The sequence below is a fragment of the Argopecten irradians genome, chromosome 9 (genome assembly GCF_041381155.1).
Source record: "Argopecten irradians isolate NY chromosome 9, Ai_NY, whole genome shotgun sequence".
Classification (NCBI taxonomy): domain Eukaryota; kingdom Metazoa; phylum Mollusca; class Bivalvia; order Pectinida; family Pectinidae; genus Argopecten; species Argopecten irradians.
In genome coordinates this window covers 30,724,978-30,745,385 of record NC_091142.1, presented here as the reverse complement: position 1 = coordinate 30,745,385, position 20,408 = coordinate 30,724,978, and the positions used below count along the sequence as shown (strand labels likewise).

General features: G+C 36.5%; 1 protein-coding gene across 4 annotated transcripts in view; it reads left to right on the top strand.

The window, feature by feature from the left end:
• LOC138332055 (autism susceptibility gene 2 protein-like) overlaps positions 1 to 20,408 on the top strand; it is a 228,301-nt gene that overhangs the window by 134,406 nt on the left and 73,487 nt on the right. For all 4 annotated transcript variants that reach the window (XM_069280000.1, XM_069279999.1, XM_069279998.1 and 1 more), the window contains exons 3-4: positions 14,789 to 14,920; positions 17,915 to 17,950. In XM_069280000.1, coding sequence (XP_069136101.1) covers positions 14,789 to 14,920; positions 17,915 to 17,950 — 168 coding nt within the window. The remainder of the gene's footprint in view (positions 1 to 14,788; positions 14,921 to 17,914; positions 17,951 to 20,408) is intronic.

Sequence of the window (20,408 nt, the reverse complement as noted above, 5' to 3'; positions counted from 1 at the left end):
AGGGCTTCCTCTCTGATGTGATTGCATATTTAGTCTAGGACAGTTCCAATTATAGTGGTCAGCTAATTTATATACAAACTAGTCAGTGTTGTGTCTGGTCAGTTTGATGTCCAGTCATGTGTCCTTTGGAGTGATGGTTGATTGTCCTGACTAAGTGACCATTGATTGCCCCAGCCTGGACAGATCTGGTTGATTATTGAGGATGTTTGGTCCTGATCTAGAGCCCAGCCTAGACAAGCCTAATAGTGCTAATTGTCATTAATTGGGAAAGTTGTTGGCTGTTAATTACTGAAGTAGATGGACACTAATGGTCAAGGTTTATTTATATTTTACCTGATTATGTCTACAAGTCTAGGCATTAATTGCAAAAATCAACTAAAATCTTTTTGCTTACTCAAATAAAAACCAATTTCCTTCCTTTATTCATTTCAACTAAATAAAAGTTAGATGCCACTTCCTCAATAAAAGTTAGATGCCACTTCCTCATTATTGTCAAAACTTCAGCTAGTTGTGGTGAAGTGTTCTCAGCAGGGAAGTAAAATACAGCTGGTGACTGGTCAGTCACTGACCTCTAAACAAGGTCATCTGACCACTGCTAGTAAACACTCCCACCACTGATGACCTCACAGTGGTCAGACTTAGGGTTACTTACACTACAGAGCACCTGTTCAGCTGGCAGTGTGACTAAGATTGGGGCAGCTAAGGTCACACTACTTACATACTTGTGTCTTGTCCAGCTGAAGCTTCATCATATAACATAATGTCTGTATGGGCACAGATAAACCAAATTGCATTTTATTGCCTGCAAAAATTAAATGTATTCAATGAAAAACTACTCTGTTGTATTTTATCATTATCAGCAAGATCTTCAATAAGAAAAAAAGTTGTGAAGGATATGAATGGCACAGACAGATACAGTAAAACCTGTTTGAACAACCACCTCTGTTGATAGACCACCTGCTTAATAAGACCACTTTTCTAGGGTCCAAAATGGCTGATTTGTTAAAAAATATAAAGACTCAGTTTTCTTTGTCCATTGACTGGTCTTTATAGACAGGTTGACATGTTGGAATATTGTATAAATGGTGAAGTATGATATATTGATAGAAATGGTTCACACAATGCTGCCATGAGAAAAAGATATGGAAAGCAAAGTTGTGTCAGATTTAGTGATTAAATTAAATTCTAATTTACATGTGATCTAGAGATAAACAAGTTCTCTTAAATTCTGGTAATGTGAGAGACATTTAAATTGGAGACAAGTCTTCCATGTAATTGAAAATGTAGTGAAAAACCATTGGTATTAGGATTATTCAGGAGATATTAGAATTTGTGGTAAGACATCCAGTAAATATGTTAGGGCTTGCTCGCTTTTCTTCTGTCATATGATCACACATATATCCAGTTTCATTACATCACAATTAAATAGATGTGATTGTTGAGTAGGAACCAAATTTTAAAGTTTAATAGATTGTTCAGAAAAAGGTATGCAAAGTTTAATTGATTTGTTGATCAGTTTTCTGCCAAATAATTTTGTATTTAAATGATAAGACCTGGTAATTCACCCCTGTAATATTTGTCAGCACTTTTTCACTTCTAACCAAAAGCTGATATGATAAAGTGGGTTCATCTATTATAAAAAAAAACTAAAATATTTTCAATGTAGGAGTTTTTTTAAAGGTATTTATTTCCCCATTTCTGTGTCGTAGTCTTACTACAAAATTTATACAGAATGTAAGGCTTCCTTGGAGGATACAGAAATTTATTACCAACATCAGAAACAAAAAAAAACAAAAATACAAAACAAAAAACCACAAAAACAAACCAGAAAGCAAAAGAAGAAAGAAAAAATACAAAGAGATATTTTATGATGATTGTGTAGAAGCATGTGTAAATGTTGAGCCATTATCCAGAAACGTGCCATTTCACGGCCATCAGAGAAACACAAAAGGCACAATTTTCACGGCTAGGTACACCTATCATGTAATTTACTGTGTGACAGTTATTGGCTGTTTGTAGAAAGCGTTGGGTTTTAGTTATTTCTATTGTACACAAATCAATAGCAAAGCTGCCTCAGCTGCACTCCCATGTACATTACCAGTATTTGTCAAAAGAGTGGAATTACTACACCACAAACTTCACTGCCATGGTAACGAGGTGAAATTCATAAAAATCAATACCTAGGCCTGGGGAGAAAATTCAATTTTTGTCAATAGAAAGAGGTAAATCATGTAGAAAACTGTAAATGATGTTGACGATTTTGTGATGGAATTACGGCTTTGGCAGCTGCAAAACCTTAATGCATCATACAAGGATTATGCCGACAAAATCATTTCAATTTAGTTTTTGCTGGAAGACGTAATTTGAAATAAGTGTGTGGTAAAGAGAAACAAGTTTACATAATGACTTTTCTTTCTTCTTCATTCTAAAAGTTGAAACTGTCGTGTATTTCTGATTACGTAACCAATTCTGGAGCTTCAGCGTCAAATACTTTGTAATAAGGAATCCTTGTTATTACATACTGGGGCGTGATTGTCGTGATTGTCGCATTGATTTCATTTCCAGCTACAAATTCCACCAAAATCATAGTTACATGACTACTTGTAGAGACAGAAAAACTCATTCGAAGTCTGTTCACCAATTTCTTTAAAGCTTTGTTTTTTGCCTTTCATGGGAATCTGTGTTGTTATATAAAGGAAAGGACAATGATAATCTAGCTACTATATTATGATCAGATTAACTTCTATTTGTATAGTTCTCTGTATTTTGTTCCATTAATGATAATGAATGGACAGATTTTTGTGAGTTTATAATGTCCACTTCTTATATAGCAGTTGTCACATTAAACGTCAAGCATATTGTGACATCTGGTGTTCTAGACAATAACGAAGTTTGCTTAATTACAAGGAGACACAACACTAACATACTACAGCCTCCCAAAACACACTATCACAAAGAAACACAACAGTAACATACTACAGCCTCCCAAAACACATTATCACAAGGAGACACAATACCAACATACTACAGCCTCCCAAAACACACTATCACAAGGAGACACAACACAAACATACTACAGCCTCCCAAAACACACTATCACAAGGAGACACAACACTAACATACTACAGCCTCCCAAAACACATTATCACAAGGAGACACAACACCAACATACTACAGCCTCCCAAAACACACTATCACAAGGAGACACAACACAAACATACTACAGCCTCCCAAAACACATTATCACAAAGAAACACAACAGTAACATACTGCAGCCTCCAAAAAAACCCACTATCACAAGGAGACACAACACCAATATACTACAGCCTCCCAAAACATGTCTAGCTGTAGAAATTCCCTAGCATATCGATGTGGAACTTGAAGGATAAAAAGATTTCATAATGATATAAAAAATGAAGTTGAAAAAAGTTGATTAGTGTTATAATTGGAATGTAGCACTAAAACCTGTGAGCAGAATATCATTTGAGAATTACATGCTAGTTGTTCTCTGTCCCCAGTGATACAAAGCACTCCCTATTAGGTGTTAAAAGGTAATTACAGCTTAAAATTAGCAAGTTATTATTTCATCTATTTGGTTTCATGTGGATTTTACAAGCCTGCTGTTTGATTGTAATCTGTGGTGACCAATTTCTAAATCATGATTTCTACCTCGTAAATATGCTTAATGACGGTTCCTCTCTTTACTTCTTCACCATCAAATTAAGAAGGTGAAAATTTATACCTTTGGGTATAACACATGTTTGTGCTGGGACTATAACCTCGCCTATTATTGTTTCATCGTAATACTGATTGTCCTCGGTTTGTAAATCAAGCCATATTTGGGATCTTTACTGCCAAGTTGAATCAGAGAATTTACGATTAGAGAACTCTTTAGTGTCGCCAGGTGAGAAAGTTTGAGGAGGGAAAGACAGCAGACATGTAGTCTGGGATCATAGAGTAACTAAGGAAAACTAGAAACGCTGCTACCTGATTCATCCCATGTCCTGTACAGTTGTCATGGTAGTATGATGAATGTCCCTCGACAAAGGCTATATTTATAGTTGTGCCTTGACAAACAAATTATTCATGATTTGGTGTGTAATAAAGGTTGAAAATTGTTTTATTATTTCAATTTGAACATCATCCCCCCAAGTAGACACTAGAAGAGACTTGTCAATATTTGCCTTTCTGCAGATTCTGCCTCGGCAAACATCTACTTGACGGTATTTTAAGATTTGATAAAGGAGGTTAACTTCATTAGCATATATGAGATCAATGTTGTTGGTGTGACTTAACACCTTCGTTTGACAGTGACTTTACACCTTGGATAGTCTGTTACAGTCGTTTGACAGTGACTTTACACCTTGGTTAGTCTGTTACAGTCGTTTGACAGTGACTTTACACCTTGGTTAGTCTGTTACAGTCGTTTGACAGTGACTTTACACCTTGGATAGTCTGTTACAGTCGTTTGACAGTGACTTTACACCTTGGTTAGTCTGTTACAGTCGTTTGACAGTGACTTACCCTTGGTTAGTCTGTTACAGTCAGTCGTTTGACAGTGACTTTACACCTTGGTTAGTCTGTTACAGTCGTTTGACAGTGACTTTACACCTTGGTTAGTCTGTTACAGTCGTTTGACAGTGGCTTTACACCTTGGTTAGTCTGTTACAGTCGTTTGACAGTGACTTTACACCTTGGTTAGTCTGTTACAGTCGTTTGACAGTGACTTTACACCTTGGTTAGTCTGTTACAGTCGTTTGACAGTGACTTTACACCTTGGTTAGTCTGTTACAGTCGTTTGACAGTGACTTTACACCTTGGTTAGTCTGTTACAGTCGTTTGACAGTGACTTTACACCTTGGTTAGTCTGTTACAGTCGTTTGACAGTGACTTTACACCTTGGTTAGTCTGTTACAGTCGTTTGACAGTGACTTTACACCTTGGTTAGTCTGTTACAGTCGTTTGACAGTGACTTTACACCTTGGTTAGTCCGTCTGTTACAGTCGTTTGCAGTGACTTTACACCTTGGTTAGTCTGTTACAGTCGTTTGACAGTGACTTTACACCTTGGTTAGTCTGTTACAGTCGTTTGACAGTGACTTTACACCTTGGTTAGTCTGTTACAGTCGTTTGACAGTGACTTTACACCTTGGTTAGTCAGTTACAGTCGTTTGACAGTGACTTTACACCTTGGTTAGTCGTTACAGTCGTTTGACAGTGACTTTACACCTTGGTTAGTCGTTACAGTCGTTTGACAGTGACTTTACACCTTGGTTAGTCAGTTACAGTCATTTGACAGTGACTTTACACCTTGGTTAGTCAGTTACAGTCAGTTTGACAGTGACTTTACACCTTGGTTAGTCAGTTACAGTCGTTTGACAGTGACTTTACACCTTGGTTAGTCTGTTACAGTCGTTTGACAGTGACTTTACACCTTGGTTAGTCGTTACAGTCGTTTGACAGTGACTTTACACCTTGGTTAGTCGTTACAGTCGTTTGACAGTGGCTTTACACCTTGGTTAGTCAGTAACAGTCGTTTGACAGTGACTTTACACCTTGGTTAGTCAGTTACAGTCGTTTGACAGTGACTTTACACCTTGGTTAGTCTGTTACAGTCGTTTGACAGTGACTTTACACCTTGGTTAGTCTGTTACAGTCGTTTGACCGTGACTTTACACCTTTGTTAGTCAGTTACAGTCGTTTGACAGTGGCTTTACACCTTTGTTAGTCAGTTACAGTCGTTTGACAGTGGCTTTACACCTTTGTTAGTCAGTTACAGTCGTTTGACAGTGACTTTACACCTTTGTTAGTCTGTTACAGTCGTTTGACAGTGACTTTACACCTTGGTTAGTCTGTTACAGTCGTTTGACAGAGTCTGTTACAGTCGTTTGACAGTGACTTTACACCTTGGTTAGTCAGTTACAGTCGTTTGACAGTGACTTTACACCTAAGTGTCCGATACGTCCGGACGTAGGTCAACAAGGCTCCAGATTTTTCTCTCCTCACTGTTGATATATACCAGTCAGCAAGGTCTTTACTCCTTCACTGCTTATTTTATTGATTACTAAAATTCTGTAACTTTTTCTTGAATTGGATCAATTATTAATAATTTTCAATGAAGATTTCTTGCCTCACTTTTACAGATTTTGATTGAAACAGATAGCTTGTCCTTGTTTCTGAATGAAACTTGACTGAGTACATACAGAGAGGTATAGATTGTAGTATTGAAATAAATGTGTTATTTTTGTGTAATCACACTTACACGGAGGTATATGTAAGACAACATACAACGTCACAGCAGCACATTATTTTAGATAACAGATGGAGAGACAATAAGGTGTATATAACTGGCTGTATTCTGAAGTAATGATTGACATAAATTAAACAAATGGGAGCCAGCATCACTTCCTGTGTTAATTCTATCTAATTGGCTTCTGTCCTAGTATACAAATCTGGGGAAATTACATCTGCTGTAACTGTTACTTGATTTATTTTTAAACATATTTTAAAAATTGATAATTAATCTCTATAGAATTTGTATAGATGTTCCAGGCAATTAAGACTGATGGCTCTTCGGAAACTTTTATAGACGCAAAATGAAAAAAAAAAAAATAGAAAGAACAAATATTGGAGATATTGTTGACTGCCTGTTTCTGAGATAAGTAGTGTGTGATATAGGATCTCGTGATAAGTATTGACAAGACAGACTTGTAATGGGTTAGTCCGGTACATATATTGATGTCAGCATTATCTGTTGTGTTATTCAAGGGACTGAAAAAGAGCTTTTACTGGGTCGAAATGTGAACTTCAAAAGGTCTCATTTGATGTTTATTGGTTTAACAGGACATGAATTTATGTTTTTATTTGTTGGATGTTTTTAATCAATACTAAACAAACAGTTTGGGTAAATGTGTTTTGGAATGAACTCCCTTCCACTGTTCTGCCTTTCCCGGCTCTGTACCTTGACTATAAAACATGGTCATTTGTCATTTGAACTTAGGCTAGTAAATGTCCGTGTTGATATACTGCCTGACATGAATAGATTCACACCTTTACTGCCTGTTAAAAGCAAACACTTGTAGGAGCCTGATTTGTTGTATGATTTAAGGAGTTGTAGGGCTCCTTTGATGGTGATTTAGTGTCTGAATATGAGTGTTCTAATACTTCTATAGGGGACAAGCTCCCTCAGACCCGGTCTGTCAGACAACACAGTGACCAATGGATATAAACATGCTACCTATGAATGTGTTCCTTCCCATAAAAGTTATGAAACCTTTTTGGAACTATTTTATGTAATGAATTTGTGTTGATGATTCTGATACATTTTACAGTTGCAAAATATAAATTGCCAGTGGGGTTATGTTAAATATTTGCCACACAGTAGGATATGAAGTCTGTGTAAGGATCTTTTATCTTTCTTTTCAATCAGAGTTTGAACTCTTGTATGTATCAGTTTTTCTGTGGTCTATAAATTTGAAATGATTTCTACTACTTCTAACACCTATTATTTATAAGCTGTTGGATGTGAGGCTGTTATCACTGATTTATAGACCTGTCCTGTGTTGATAGCGACTCCGGCCCTTTAACATATGTGTTACCTGTACTGGGAGAGCTGCCAGCTTATCATTCTCTAGACACCACAGAGAAATAAATATCTCTGCCTCAATAAAATGGTTTAGCTGGGTCTGTGTGAGTTTGATGTTAATGGAGTGGCCCCTGGGAGATTAGACTGGTCTGTGCCAATCTTTCTGGGGTTGTAGATAGTGGGCAGACTGTAGCTTGTACCAAACACTATCTCATTGCATTATCTCTATTTATGTTACATTGAATAAAATTAATTCCAGTTTGACAAATGATACCTCTGCCTCCCTTGATATTGTTATTACTTTATTCCTAAACAGGTTTGGACTGTGAGATGATAATTGAAAATAATGTGTTTTGATTACAAAAAAAAAATAAAAAAAATAAAAAAATAAATTAAAAAAAACTCAAGACCTATATTTTTTCTTTTGAATTAAAAAAAAAAAAAATCCAATTAATATATACTAAGGAGATATTGCCTGAAAGTAAGGGAAACAGAAGAACAATAAAACACTGACGGTGCTATACAGTAAATCCAATCACCATTAGAATATCGCCAGTGTAACTATTTATTCTAATCACCATTACTCTTTCTTGCTGTCGTTTACTTGTTTTTTTCCCTTCAGAAACAAAAATGTAAAGAACTTGAAAATTGTATGGAAGTTGACACGTTAATAAGTTGGAATTACTACGCTGTCGCTTTTGGCTGTTAGGATCTTAGTAGGAGACTTAATTAAGAGATGTACTTTTCCTAGACTTTATCGATCAGCTACTAGCTAGCTTGGTGAGACAAAGTGCTCCATCTTATTCCCTCACACTTCCAACATCATAGTAATTGATTTAATGATGGACCGGTATATAACGCCAAACTTTTAACTTACAAGTGATTGAACCAGATTTGACACAATCATTGTATCCCTGCTGATGAGAGTAAGTGTGTGATTCCTTTATGTTAAGTTAGCCAGCCACCAGCTACAACAAGGCAACTTAGAATGTATTGATAGTAAAGACTTCTGGAGAAGACCACTTCAGGTTTCTAAGAGAAAAAAATGTTTACAAGGTTACATTGTAAAAGTTTTATAAACCTCTCACCTCCGTTGTTACACAAAGAAAAATAAATGCTATGAACTACTCACAGGAAATCACACCACGTGGGGAACGCCAATAAGTTTGAGCAATTATGATTAAAGTAATAGCTTGAGTCATTCATTATGTCTGGTATTATACCTGGTGAGGGTTGTAACATGGTATTATTACCTGTCCATGACCCAGGTGATAATTCTAACGAGCTATTTCAGGTGTGATTGTTTGCCCTGGCTTCAATGGCACCAGTGAATTCTCCCTGATATGGAAAAGGAAATTGGGAGTAGAGTCAAATATGAAATATGATACTGTTCCTAAATCAATAGACAAGAGCTGTTGATGATGCTGGAGTCCCCATTAAATGTTTGGTCCATCACAGAACTAACAATGACATTATCTTTATGTGTGAACTACAGCCAGGAAAGCTGATCTCCATTCTCTATCACACTTCTCCCTCTAGTAACAATTGCTATGCACTCCAGCAGGGATATCATTGTTTGGCAAAGAACAACAGATTCACATTGACACTCACTGATCTATAAACAAAATTTACACTCAGAATAGGAGAAGGTTACCAACATGTCTGTGTAATCTCCGATATTACAGAAAAATGACAATTGAAGATAATGGTTTTTCCAGTGTTAATAGTATTTTTAAAAGAAAAGAAGTATGGACCTTTGGTTATAAACAATAAATCAGTATTGCAGGTGGATATGGTCCACTCATTTTTCTGACCAGCCTTTGTTTTCTGACCTTGTTCGCCAGCCATTATTTTCCGACCTTGTTGGCCAGCCATTATTTTCTGACCTTGTTGGTCAGCTGTTTTCTGACCTTGTTGGTCAGCTGTTTTCTGACCTTGTTGGTCAGCTGTTGTTTTCTGACCTTGTTGGTCAGCTGTTGTTTTCTGACCTTGTTGGCCAGCTGTTGTTTTCAGACCTTGTTGGTCAGCTGTTGTTTTCTGACCTTGTTGGCCAGCCATTGTTTTCTGGCCTTCTTGCCCAACTGCTTTAGTGTCAGCTGACCGTTGTGATGTGTTTACTATTGTTGTTTTCTGTCCTTATTTCCCAGAATGCCTCAGTGTCAGCTTACCCTTGTGATGTGTTTACTATTGTTTCAAGCCTTATTGCCCGACTGTCTCGGTGCCAGCTGACCAGTTTTCAAGCCTTATTGCCCGACTGTCTCGGTGCCAGCTGACCTGTTTTCAAGCCTTATTGCCCGACTGTCTCGGTGCCAGCTGACCTGTTTTCAAGCCTTATTGCCCGACTGCCTCAGTGTCAGCTGACCGTTGTGACGAGGGATTAAATTGGATCAATTGTCCATAACTGTTGATCAGATTTATTGCCACAATTGATGAGTGAGATGCTACATTGGGTTTGGACCAGATACAAAGCGCTTTCCTCTATATTGATGGCGATGGCCTGTACAGTGATAACTGGATTCATTCAGGGCTTTGTCAGATTTCAATGCTTAAGGACTTAATGACCTCATTCATGCTTGTTATGGTATCCATGACGATAGCATTAGGATGGTGATTTGCTGGTGATTAGACAGAAGTTGGTACATTTGAGATTAGTCGATTGTCATAGGGATGATTGCTTCAGATTTCAGGGTGGTGTAAATCTGTTTTAATCCAACATTTCTCGCACATGAGTTTGTCTCACACTGCACAGAGGTGGAATTGGCTAAATCACAAACATAATACAAAAGACTATATAGGTCAGAGTTCTATACCAGAAATGAAGATCAAAATAAGCAAAGGTCACATGGTCAAAGGTCATTCAGGACACAGATAAGGATTCAGTTCCATACCAAAATTTGGCTCATGTTTGCAGTACTTAACTGTTGTATGTATAAGAGTAAACACAGTTGGTATTAGATTAGAAAATGTAATTCTTCAGCTAGATCATGAGAATAAAATTTCACTAGAGATATATTTAGACATAGAGCCAATATATTTTCCTGTCAGGTGCTGTTGGGCTGCCTTAGTAAAACTCATCCTGACATAAGATAGATAGACATGGAATTGTCAAAACAATAATGGCTTACACGACAACATAAAGACAATAGATTGAATGGAATTGAAGGCATAAAACAGTCTGAGAACGGAGCTTATTTTAAGAAATAAAAGTGGTCGGGATTGCTGTGTGGAGACAGGGTATTGATCCTTGCCAGATGTCACAAGGTATACAGGATGTACATACCTGTAATCTTGTTGTGATTACGTAATGTGATGGTCCCCCATCAAAAATGCATTACATGAAATTTGAGCCAGGGAAATTAAAGTGATAAAACGTATAAATTAGGTTTGTAGCTGTGAGAGGTTGTCAGGGGGATGTAGTAAGGATATTTATTTACCCGGATATGTAGTAAGTTCTGTGTGTTGAGGTCTTTCTGATATCTATCTAATCGGACACCATGGAGAGCGACTATTTTGGTCAGATTCGACAGAGTATCAGAATAGCCAGGTGTCAGATTAGACAGGGTGTCGGAATAGTCAGGTATCAGATTAGACAGGTGTCAAATAAAACAGGTGTCATTGTACATCTCTACGGAATACGCACATCAGATATAGTGTTAAATATCAGTGATTTTCTTACTCAATAGTATCAGGAGCATGTACCTTTTTAATAAGGAAAATGCTATATTTTTAGAGAGTTTTTCTTTTTTTGGAAAATATATACATGAAATGGGGAAAATATAGCAAAATTCCTCTAGGGGAATGGACCATTATTTTGCCCCAAATGTACTTAAAAAAATCACTGAACATTTACCTTTTTTGTGCTACTTCAGTGAGAGTGCACTATAAAACTGATATCTGAGAAGGCTTTTTTAGTTGATATCTGGGATTAAAGCTCTGATAACACTTTAGAATATCTCTGTAACTCGAGGATGTCTTTATATTTTGTTTGTCTGATGTAAGCATTGGTAAAACATTTAGTCAAATTATTCCGGATTCTTTATTTCTGTTACCCGTATTTACATAAGTACAGGGAATGTATTTATATCTAAAGTGCAGGAATAATTATTTTTATAAATGTCATGTACACTCATCAGGATTGTAAAGTAAACACATTAGACATACACAATTTAATTAATTTAACAATTAGAAAGAAAACAAAGACAATTTTAAAAGTTCAATTGATGTAAAAGAGGAGAGAAGAAAAAAAACATCATTAGAAAATAAATATTGACAAGAGAAGATGACGGTGAGAGCTGCGGGCTGAGGACTGCCTGGAGCAATAGTTGTGTAGTGCCTGCCCTATCTTTGTTGTGTTGATGTGTGTAATTAGGGAGCCTAGTTAACCCCTAATTATAGTCATCTCCTCTCTATACTCACATGTATAACCAGCTAACTATAGCCTCCACCTCTAAGGCAACTCTATTAGGGTCAGAGCTTCCCCTAACCTACCAATTTTCCCTCCATATACCAAGCTTATAATGAACATAGTACAAAGGCGATGGAGAGATTGACAGAAAATTACACGGCACTAATAAAAAAAAACTCAGCCGCCGTAGGTGGTGTATCATTTTCTCGAGAATGTATGGAAAATTGAACAGCTGATACAGTGATTTGTGCAAATACATTCTTGTACATTAGAGAAAAAAAAGGTGTTTTTGTGATGGATGAATTTCGGTAGGGAAACAGGCTGTCCTTGAAGTAACCTCTATGGTATGATGAAACCAGAAGACATTCAAACTGATCGACCTTCAGCCTTTCAAACTGGCTGACCTTCAGACATTCAAAATGACTGACCTTCAAACTTTCAAACTGACTGACCTTCAGCCATTCAAACTGACCGACCTTCAGCTATTCAAATTGACTGACCTTCAGCCATTCAAACTGACCGACCTTCAGCTATTCAAATTGATCAGCCTTCAAATATTCAAACTGACCTATCTTCAGCCATTCAAATTGATCAACCTTCAAATATTCAAGCCATTCAAACCCCAAATTAGCGAATTGTAATGCTTAAAAACTAAAAAGTACAGGTGATCAACCAATCCACATAGAAGTACAGGTGTGACATTCTCAGGTCAAACGAGAAGATAAAAGTTGTTTTAAGTACAGAAACAAAATAATAGAGATAGCACTTACGGAGAGCTGTAAACATAGACAGGGTAGAGTACATTTATACACTTGACTTTTCACCAATCCTGGAAAAGGACACCATTTGTAGATCATAAGGTTGTAATTGCTGAAGCATATCTACTCTACCAGTCACCTTAGGGTGATTAGGAACATATCTTAATTCTGTTTAATCATTCTCCCTAACACTAATAAACGTGCAAAGCCTGCCTGTGACCTTTTGAAGAAGTCATCGCTTGAGGCGTTTATTTGCCCTCTGGCAAAGCACTAAATTGTCATTACAGTAAAAATCATATTTAGGGTGTATAGAGCCATCTGCAGCTTGCAGGGTGTCGGGGATGATTCTTCACTGCTCAGCTGATTGACAAAACTATCGTCACATTAGCTTCGACGACCACATTCAAACGTAAAATTTGTTCTGACATTTGCTCGACAGTGAAGAGCAGTAATCCACTTTGGCCGAGTTTGTAATGGATTCTATTGGATAGCGGGCTCCTAAAAAACAAATACTAAGTTGTCACCAATTGTTTTAACCTCGGTGAGCCTGGGGACGGTGTTGTATGTGGGATTGGTGCGATTCTGTCTGTTGTAGTAGACACTGGGGACTAGTACTTTCTGGGAATATAGAAACACATTAAGTAGGACCAGCTTTTAGTGCTAAGTTTACTGGCTCCTAATATCTCCCCAGTGTCATTATCAGGCTGTGCTCAAAACACGTTTTATAGATTGCAAGTTTACGTCTTCCTTTCCAGCGTTTTTTACGAGGTTTTCTGCTATCCAGAGACATTTGCTTGTATGCCTTCCTGGCAAATTATGCTATAGTAGGATAGCAAATGTGCTCCATAACCTTCATTACCTGACTTGTGAGCTGAGGGAAGTTTACAGATAATCATGCCAGCTTTTATATAGCTATTTGTCCTATAAACGATCTTACTCCGCCTAATCTCATCTCCATAAGTGAAATTTGAAAGCGAAATGGTCGTGTAAATCATTTGTTGTAAAAAGCTGTTATCTCTTACCATATGTGGTATTCTATGTAGTATTTATATACAGGCTTTGACAGGTAAATCATGTATATAGAAAGAATATTCTTAATTTTTTCTTCAGAATTCAGTAAAAGGTTTATATCTTTGTAACCGTTTCTAAAAAAAAAAGATAATTTCTCTCGGGAGTATGGAATGATTATGAATAATCATTCTTCCAATATAAGTAGGATATTTACATTCCCTAGATATATATAAGATAATTAACTTAAAAAAAATCTTACAAATATCTTAAAATGTCTTAACTATCCAAGAAATATTTCTGTTTTGATATTTATTTCTGCATAACCCTTGATGCTCTTTATGATCATTTATTCTGATTTTTCACACGAATGTGTTAAAATACAATACATGTTTAAAATCTTAATGCAGCAATGTAAAACATTTAGAATTCTCTAATAAACAAATTTACATACACTCTAATAGAAATTTATTTGATAGACTAATTACTTATGTAAAAAATAAACCAAAAATTTGTTTACTGTATGCATTATCTGTACAAGTTTACATTACTCAAAATGAGAACCAGTAATGTTGATTGTTTGGATAAATTCCCTTGTTGTATTTGATTATCTTTACACTTGTCACATGCATCAGATTTAATCCCATTTAGACACATTTATCTATGGAATGACTGAGGTTCTCCCATTTACAGATATTTTTATCCATGAAATGATTGAGATTCTGGCCCCTTGTATGCTAGCAGCTGGCTGTCAAAATAGAGAACATCAGTTATGTAACTTGGCTAAAAGAAGTGGTGCCGATTTTGATAGATCATAATCTCACAGATGTTTGTAACAGATTAAGATGTACACAGTGCAGATGTTAGGCATATATATTATGTTACAGATCTCTCATTCGGTCCTGACTAGTAAAAATGTAACCGATTGTTGACATGTAGATGACTGTAAATGATATGCTTGATCTCAATGAAATACACAAATTACAAGTCTTACATTAACTTTAATGGGAATCGCTTGTTTTTGTCTTTCCAGAAAATCACTTCACATTCACCAACATTACCAGGCAATCCGTTTGAGGATCCACTGGGCAGTCCTCGTAGTGACCAGACTGAAATCCTTGACCACAACGGTGCTGACCACACTTCACAGGACGTACTTAGTGATGTAAGTGTGACTGTGTGTAGCCATTGTAATCCTATTAACATTCTACAGAATTAGTCCTTGTTGGTGTCTAGGCTGTGCTGTAACGGATCATATACTTCAGTGAGATAGTACTATAATGTAACTGGTTTATCATTCTCTGTCTCTGACAGTATACTTCAGTGAGATAGTACTATAATGTAACTGGTTTATCATTCTCTGTCTCTGACAGTATACTTCAGTGAGATAGTACTATAATGTAACTGGTTTATCATTCTCTGTCTCTGACAGTATACTTCAGTGAGATAGCACTATAATGTAACTGGTTTATCATTCTCTGTCTCTGACAGTATACTTCAGAGATAGTAATATAATGTAACTGCATGGTTTATCATTCTCTGTCTCTGACAGTATACTTCAGTGAGATAGTACTATAATGTAACTGATTTATCATTCTCTGTCTCTGACAGTATACTTCAGTGACAATAATGTAACAGGTTTATCATTCTCTGTCTCTGACAGTATGCTTCAGTGAGATAGTACTATAATGTAACAGGTTTATCATTCTCTGTCTCTGACAGTATACTTCTGTGAGATAGTACTATAATGTAACAGGTTTATCATTCTCTGTCTCTGACAGTATACTTCAGTGAGATAGCACTATAATGTAACTGGTTTATCATTCTCTGTCTCTGACAGTATACTTCAGTGAGATAGTACTATAATGTAACTGGTTTATCATTCTCTGTCTCTGACAGTATGCTTCAGTGAGATAGTACTATAATGTAACTGGTTTATCATTCTCTGTCTCTGACAGTATACTTCAGTGATATAGTACTATAATGTAACTGGTTTATCATTCTCTGTCTCTGACAGTATGCTTCAGTGACAATAATGTAACAGGTTTATCATTCTCTGTCTCTGACAGTATAGTTCAGTGAGATAGTACTATAATGTAACTGGTTTATCATTCTCTGTCTCTGACAGTATGCTTCAGTGACAATAATGTAACAGGTTTATCATTCTCTGTCTCTGACAGTATGCTTCAGTGACAATAATGTAACAGGTTTATCATTCTCTGTCTCTGACAGTATGCTTCAGTGAGATAGTACTATAATGTAACTGGTTTATCATTCTCTGTCTCTGACAGTATACTTCAGTGAGATAGTACTATAATGTAACTGGTTTATCATTCTCTGTCTCTGACAGTATACTTCAGTGAGATAGTACTATAATGTAACTGGTTTATCATTCTCTGTCTCTGACAGTATGCTTCAGTGACAATAATGTAACAGGTTTATCATTCTCTGTCTCTGACAGTATGCTTCAGTGACGTTACTTCAGTGAGATAGTACTATAATGTAACTGGTTTATCATTCTCTGTCTCTGACAGTATGCTTCAGTGACAATAATGTAACAGGTTTATCATTCTCTGTCTCTGACAGTATGCTTCAGTGAGATAGTACTATAATGTAACTGGTTTATCATTCTCTGTCTCTGACAGTATGCTTCAGTGACAATAATGTAACAGGTTTATCATTCTCTCTCTGTCTCTGAATCAGTATGCTTCAGTGAGATAGTACATAATGTAACTGGTTTATCATTCTCTGTCTCTGACAGTGATCTTCAGAATAGTAATATAATGTAACAGTTTATCATTCTCTGTCTCTGACAGTATACTTCAGTGAGAAGTACTATAATGTAACTGGTTTATCATTCTCTGTCTCTGACAGTATACTTCAGTGAGATAGTACTATAATGTAACTGGTTTATCATTCTCTGTCTCTGACAGTATACTTCAGTGAGATAGTACTATAATGTAACTGGTTTATCATTCTCTGTCTCTGACAGTATGCTTCAGTGAATAGTACTATAATGTAACAGGTTTATCATTCTCTGTCTCTGACAGTATGCTTCAGTGACAATAATGTAACAGGTTTATCATTCTCTGTCTCTGACAGTATGCTTCAGTGAGATAGTACTATAATGTAACTGGTTTATCATTCTCGGTCTCTGACAGTATGCTTCAGTGGTACCTTTCACTGTAGGAATAGTTTGTTTTGTGAGATAAAGAAGTGGATTAGAAATTTAAAATGATGCGAAAGACATGTTTTAAGTGTATAGTAAGTTACAAAAATATGTTTGCGTTCAATAGACTCTTGTCGACAGAGCTACAGGCCAAGTGTATAAGTTCAGCATATTCTAGACACTTGAAGTTTAAAAAAAGTTATTGAATAGCTAGAACTAGCTGTAGGTAGTGCTGACTGTCAAACCCTGTGAATCCGAGTATTGATCCAAACTAATGAACGTTACACATCATCCGTTTCACATAAATTGCCTCTCTGCACAAACTCATTTCATCAATCAATGAAATAGCTTTTGAAATATCATTTGTAAATGTTTAAGTCTGAGATGTGTTTGATTTGCCATTACCTGTATATAGCCTCCTGTATACCCAGAGTACTTGTGTCCTGATACATAGTCTGTAGCTGTTGTTTAACTGATTCTCTAACATGATGCTATACCATTCAAACAGAAATGTCTATTGTTTACCCCGCCATGTGATATGACATTAGATCTTGACTGAAGTACTAGAATTACATCAGACTGTTGTTAACACTCTGCTAAAAGCTTTATTTCTGACTTTAAATCATGTTTATATTGTGTATTTGATGGATAATAATTAAAGAATTCAAAAACAAACTGACCAATTCCCCACACCCACACAAACAAACTGACCAATTCCCCACACCCGCACAAACAAACTGACAAATTCCCCACACCCGCACAAACAAACTGACAAATTCCCCACACCCGCACAAACAAACTGACAAATTCCGCACACCCGCACAAACAAACTGACCAATTCCCCACACGCACACAAACAAAGTCATTGTAATACCCTGGTGATGAAGCAGCCACTGATAATTAACCAGTTCATCTCCAAATAATTAATACACGCCCCGAGTTTGATTTTTGAATGTGGATGATTTATTTTCTGTTATTATTCTTTTTCAGGCAAGTTCACATTCCAGTTCAGGCCGTGGCTATTTAGTAAGTATATCAACACCATGCTCAAGGAATGAACTTAATTTTGTTATGGTTCATAGGTGTATGAACAAACAATTAATGCATTAAAAACCAACTAGGAATACAGATAGTTGAGAGAAAAGATGTGTGCCATGAACAAACAATTAATGCATTAAAAACCAACTAGGAATACAGATAGTTGAGAGAAAAGATGTGTGCCATGAACACAGTCAATATATTGAAAAAAATGCTAGAGATTCAGATAGTTGAGAGAAAAGACGTGTACGGTTGACATCACATACCTTTTATGTGATTGTATTCATAGTTCAAGGAATAAACCTGAAAATACACATGTTGCAGCTGGTGATAGATTCAAAATGCGATTGGCTTAACCTTTCCACCACCCGACCATTTCTCTTTTAACCTTTAAGAAAACTTACTGAGTTTAGTTTTTAGTCCTGTAGTTTACCATTGTAGAAGCATTGTTACCATATCTCATAGGTCTCTTTAGAATGGATGAAATTTAAAACTGGAAATTTCAAAATTAAAAAGAAAATAACAAATTCACATCAAGGCTGAAGACATGACTTCTAATTAATTTGAAGTTTAAAAAGTATGCGTTATCAAAATCTAAACCACCATAATACATTAATGTTGCTGCTTTTTACATGCAATTACTTCTCCTTTCAATTTATTTTCTCTATCTGCATCAAAAGTATTAAACCAACTTCGATGGTGTTTGTCGCAATCTCCAAATGTAATTAGCGGATTGGGAACAAGTTATTTTATTTCCAAAAGAAATATTGACTACAAATGCTTTAATCTGGCCCATTAAATGGTGGGTATCATCTGTGATGTTTTGAGGAGTGATGGTGTCAGGAGAAGTTCTAGATCTTAGATCAAGTAATGGCAGTGGCAGGGAGAAGAGTTCCATCTGAGTACGGCTCTGGATCAATAGCCCCCAGCTAGTGCAGCTAAATAGACGAAAAAACTGCAGTCGATTCAAGAAAATCTAATTAAGGAATAGAACTTTCATTTGAGTTTTGTCATCAAGTTCATAATTACATTTTAAAATCAATTAATCTAAAAAGGCCATCAAATTAACAGAAGAAAATGGATAATTCAGGGAAGAGTTTGGGTTAATGGACTCGAACAAAACCTCCATTAACAAGACAAGTTTCTTGCTTTCAATTACGAAACGAAATGTGAAATTAGGATATTACACTTTAAGTAAGGAAAGAATGATAAGAGAAAATTACGCAAATGTATAAAAAGTCTTTCTGTTTTTATACACATTGTGGTCATATCAATATGTATTTGACATAACAGTCTGTATTATATATATATATATTAAATGTAGGATGCCTGGCTTTGTTAGATCCTTCAGTCACTTACCTTAGTCCCACATCACTGAGCTCTAGTAGTGCTGTATCTTTTTCATTAAACATTACCCAAAATTAGTGCTATGCTGGGAATACAGGCCTTTAGGGAAATTCAAAGAGAAATAATTGCGACTCGATCAATAGTAGACTCTACCTTATGCGGAATTAGCCAGGAGCAGAAATTATCGGCTTTGCTTGGGATTTGATGTTTCGCCGCGAGGAAGACAGAGAAGGATTAATGTGTTTGGTGGTGAATGCTATTCACCTGCTCCAATGTTGCGAGATATTTAACACTAATGTGTCTCTGTTGATGAACATTATTGAAGGCCATTGATTCCAGCACCAACATCGTCTTGTCTAGTCAAGCGTGCCCGCTGCTCCACCTGACCACTGGCCTCCATGTTATTGAGGTCCATCAGGCCATCGACTTGTGTCGAAGCCTCGACTTGTGTCGAAGCCTCGGGCCATATACTCATCATAATGGCTTACTTTGTCAACTGAAGGAGAATTGACTTCATTGTCCAGCGTCTGGCTATTCGATCAGAAGCTGACTAAAGTAAGGTGAGCTAGTCCATACCTTCTATAGACAGTGAAGAGGTCTCCAAGCAGATGGAATTTCATTTAAGGAGCCTGAATTTGTTGAAATCCTGTACAATTGAAGTGATTTGTGAGAGCAGGCTTGGGTACTTTGTCTTTGGTTTTATGTACAAAGACAACTGTTCAAGTGGTGGACCAATTACTGTGATAGCAAGCGATGGTCAGCTGTCAGGGTCACACAGACACTTGAGACTAGTCATTGGTCAAGACACTTGACTGTTTGGGTCAGAAGTAGAGCTCTTGACCATAGCCACACTATATTAACAATCACTTCTGGAACAGGTGCTTGTTCTCCTTCCTTATATGGTCATAACAGTTGATTTGTTGGTCACCTTTCACTTTTGAACTCCTCTATAGTACATTTCCATCCAATTCTTTCCAGACCTGACATCCTGTCGTTGACATCTCATTCATTCCTTCCCTTTGATGCTTTAGGTACAAATAGACGAATTAAGCAGGTTTGTCGGTTTATGCAGGTTTCTGTGTATAACGATACAGCAGCC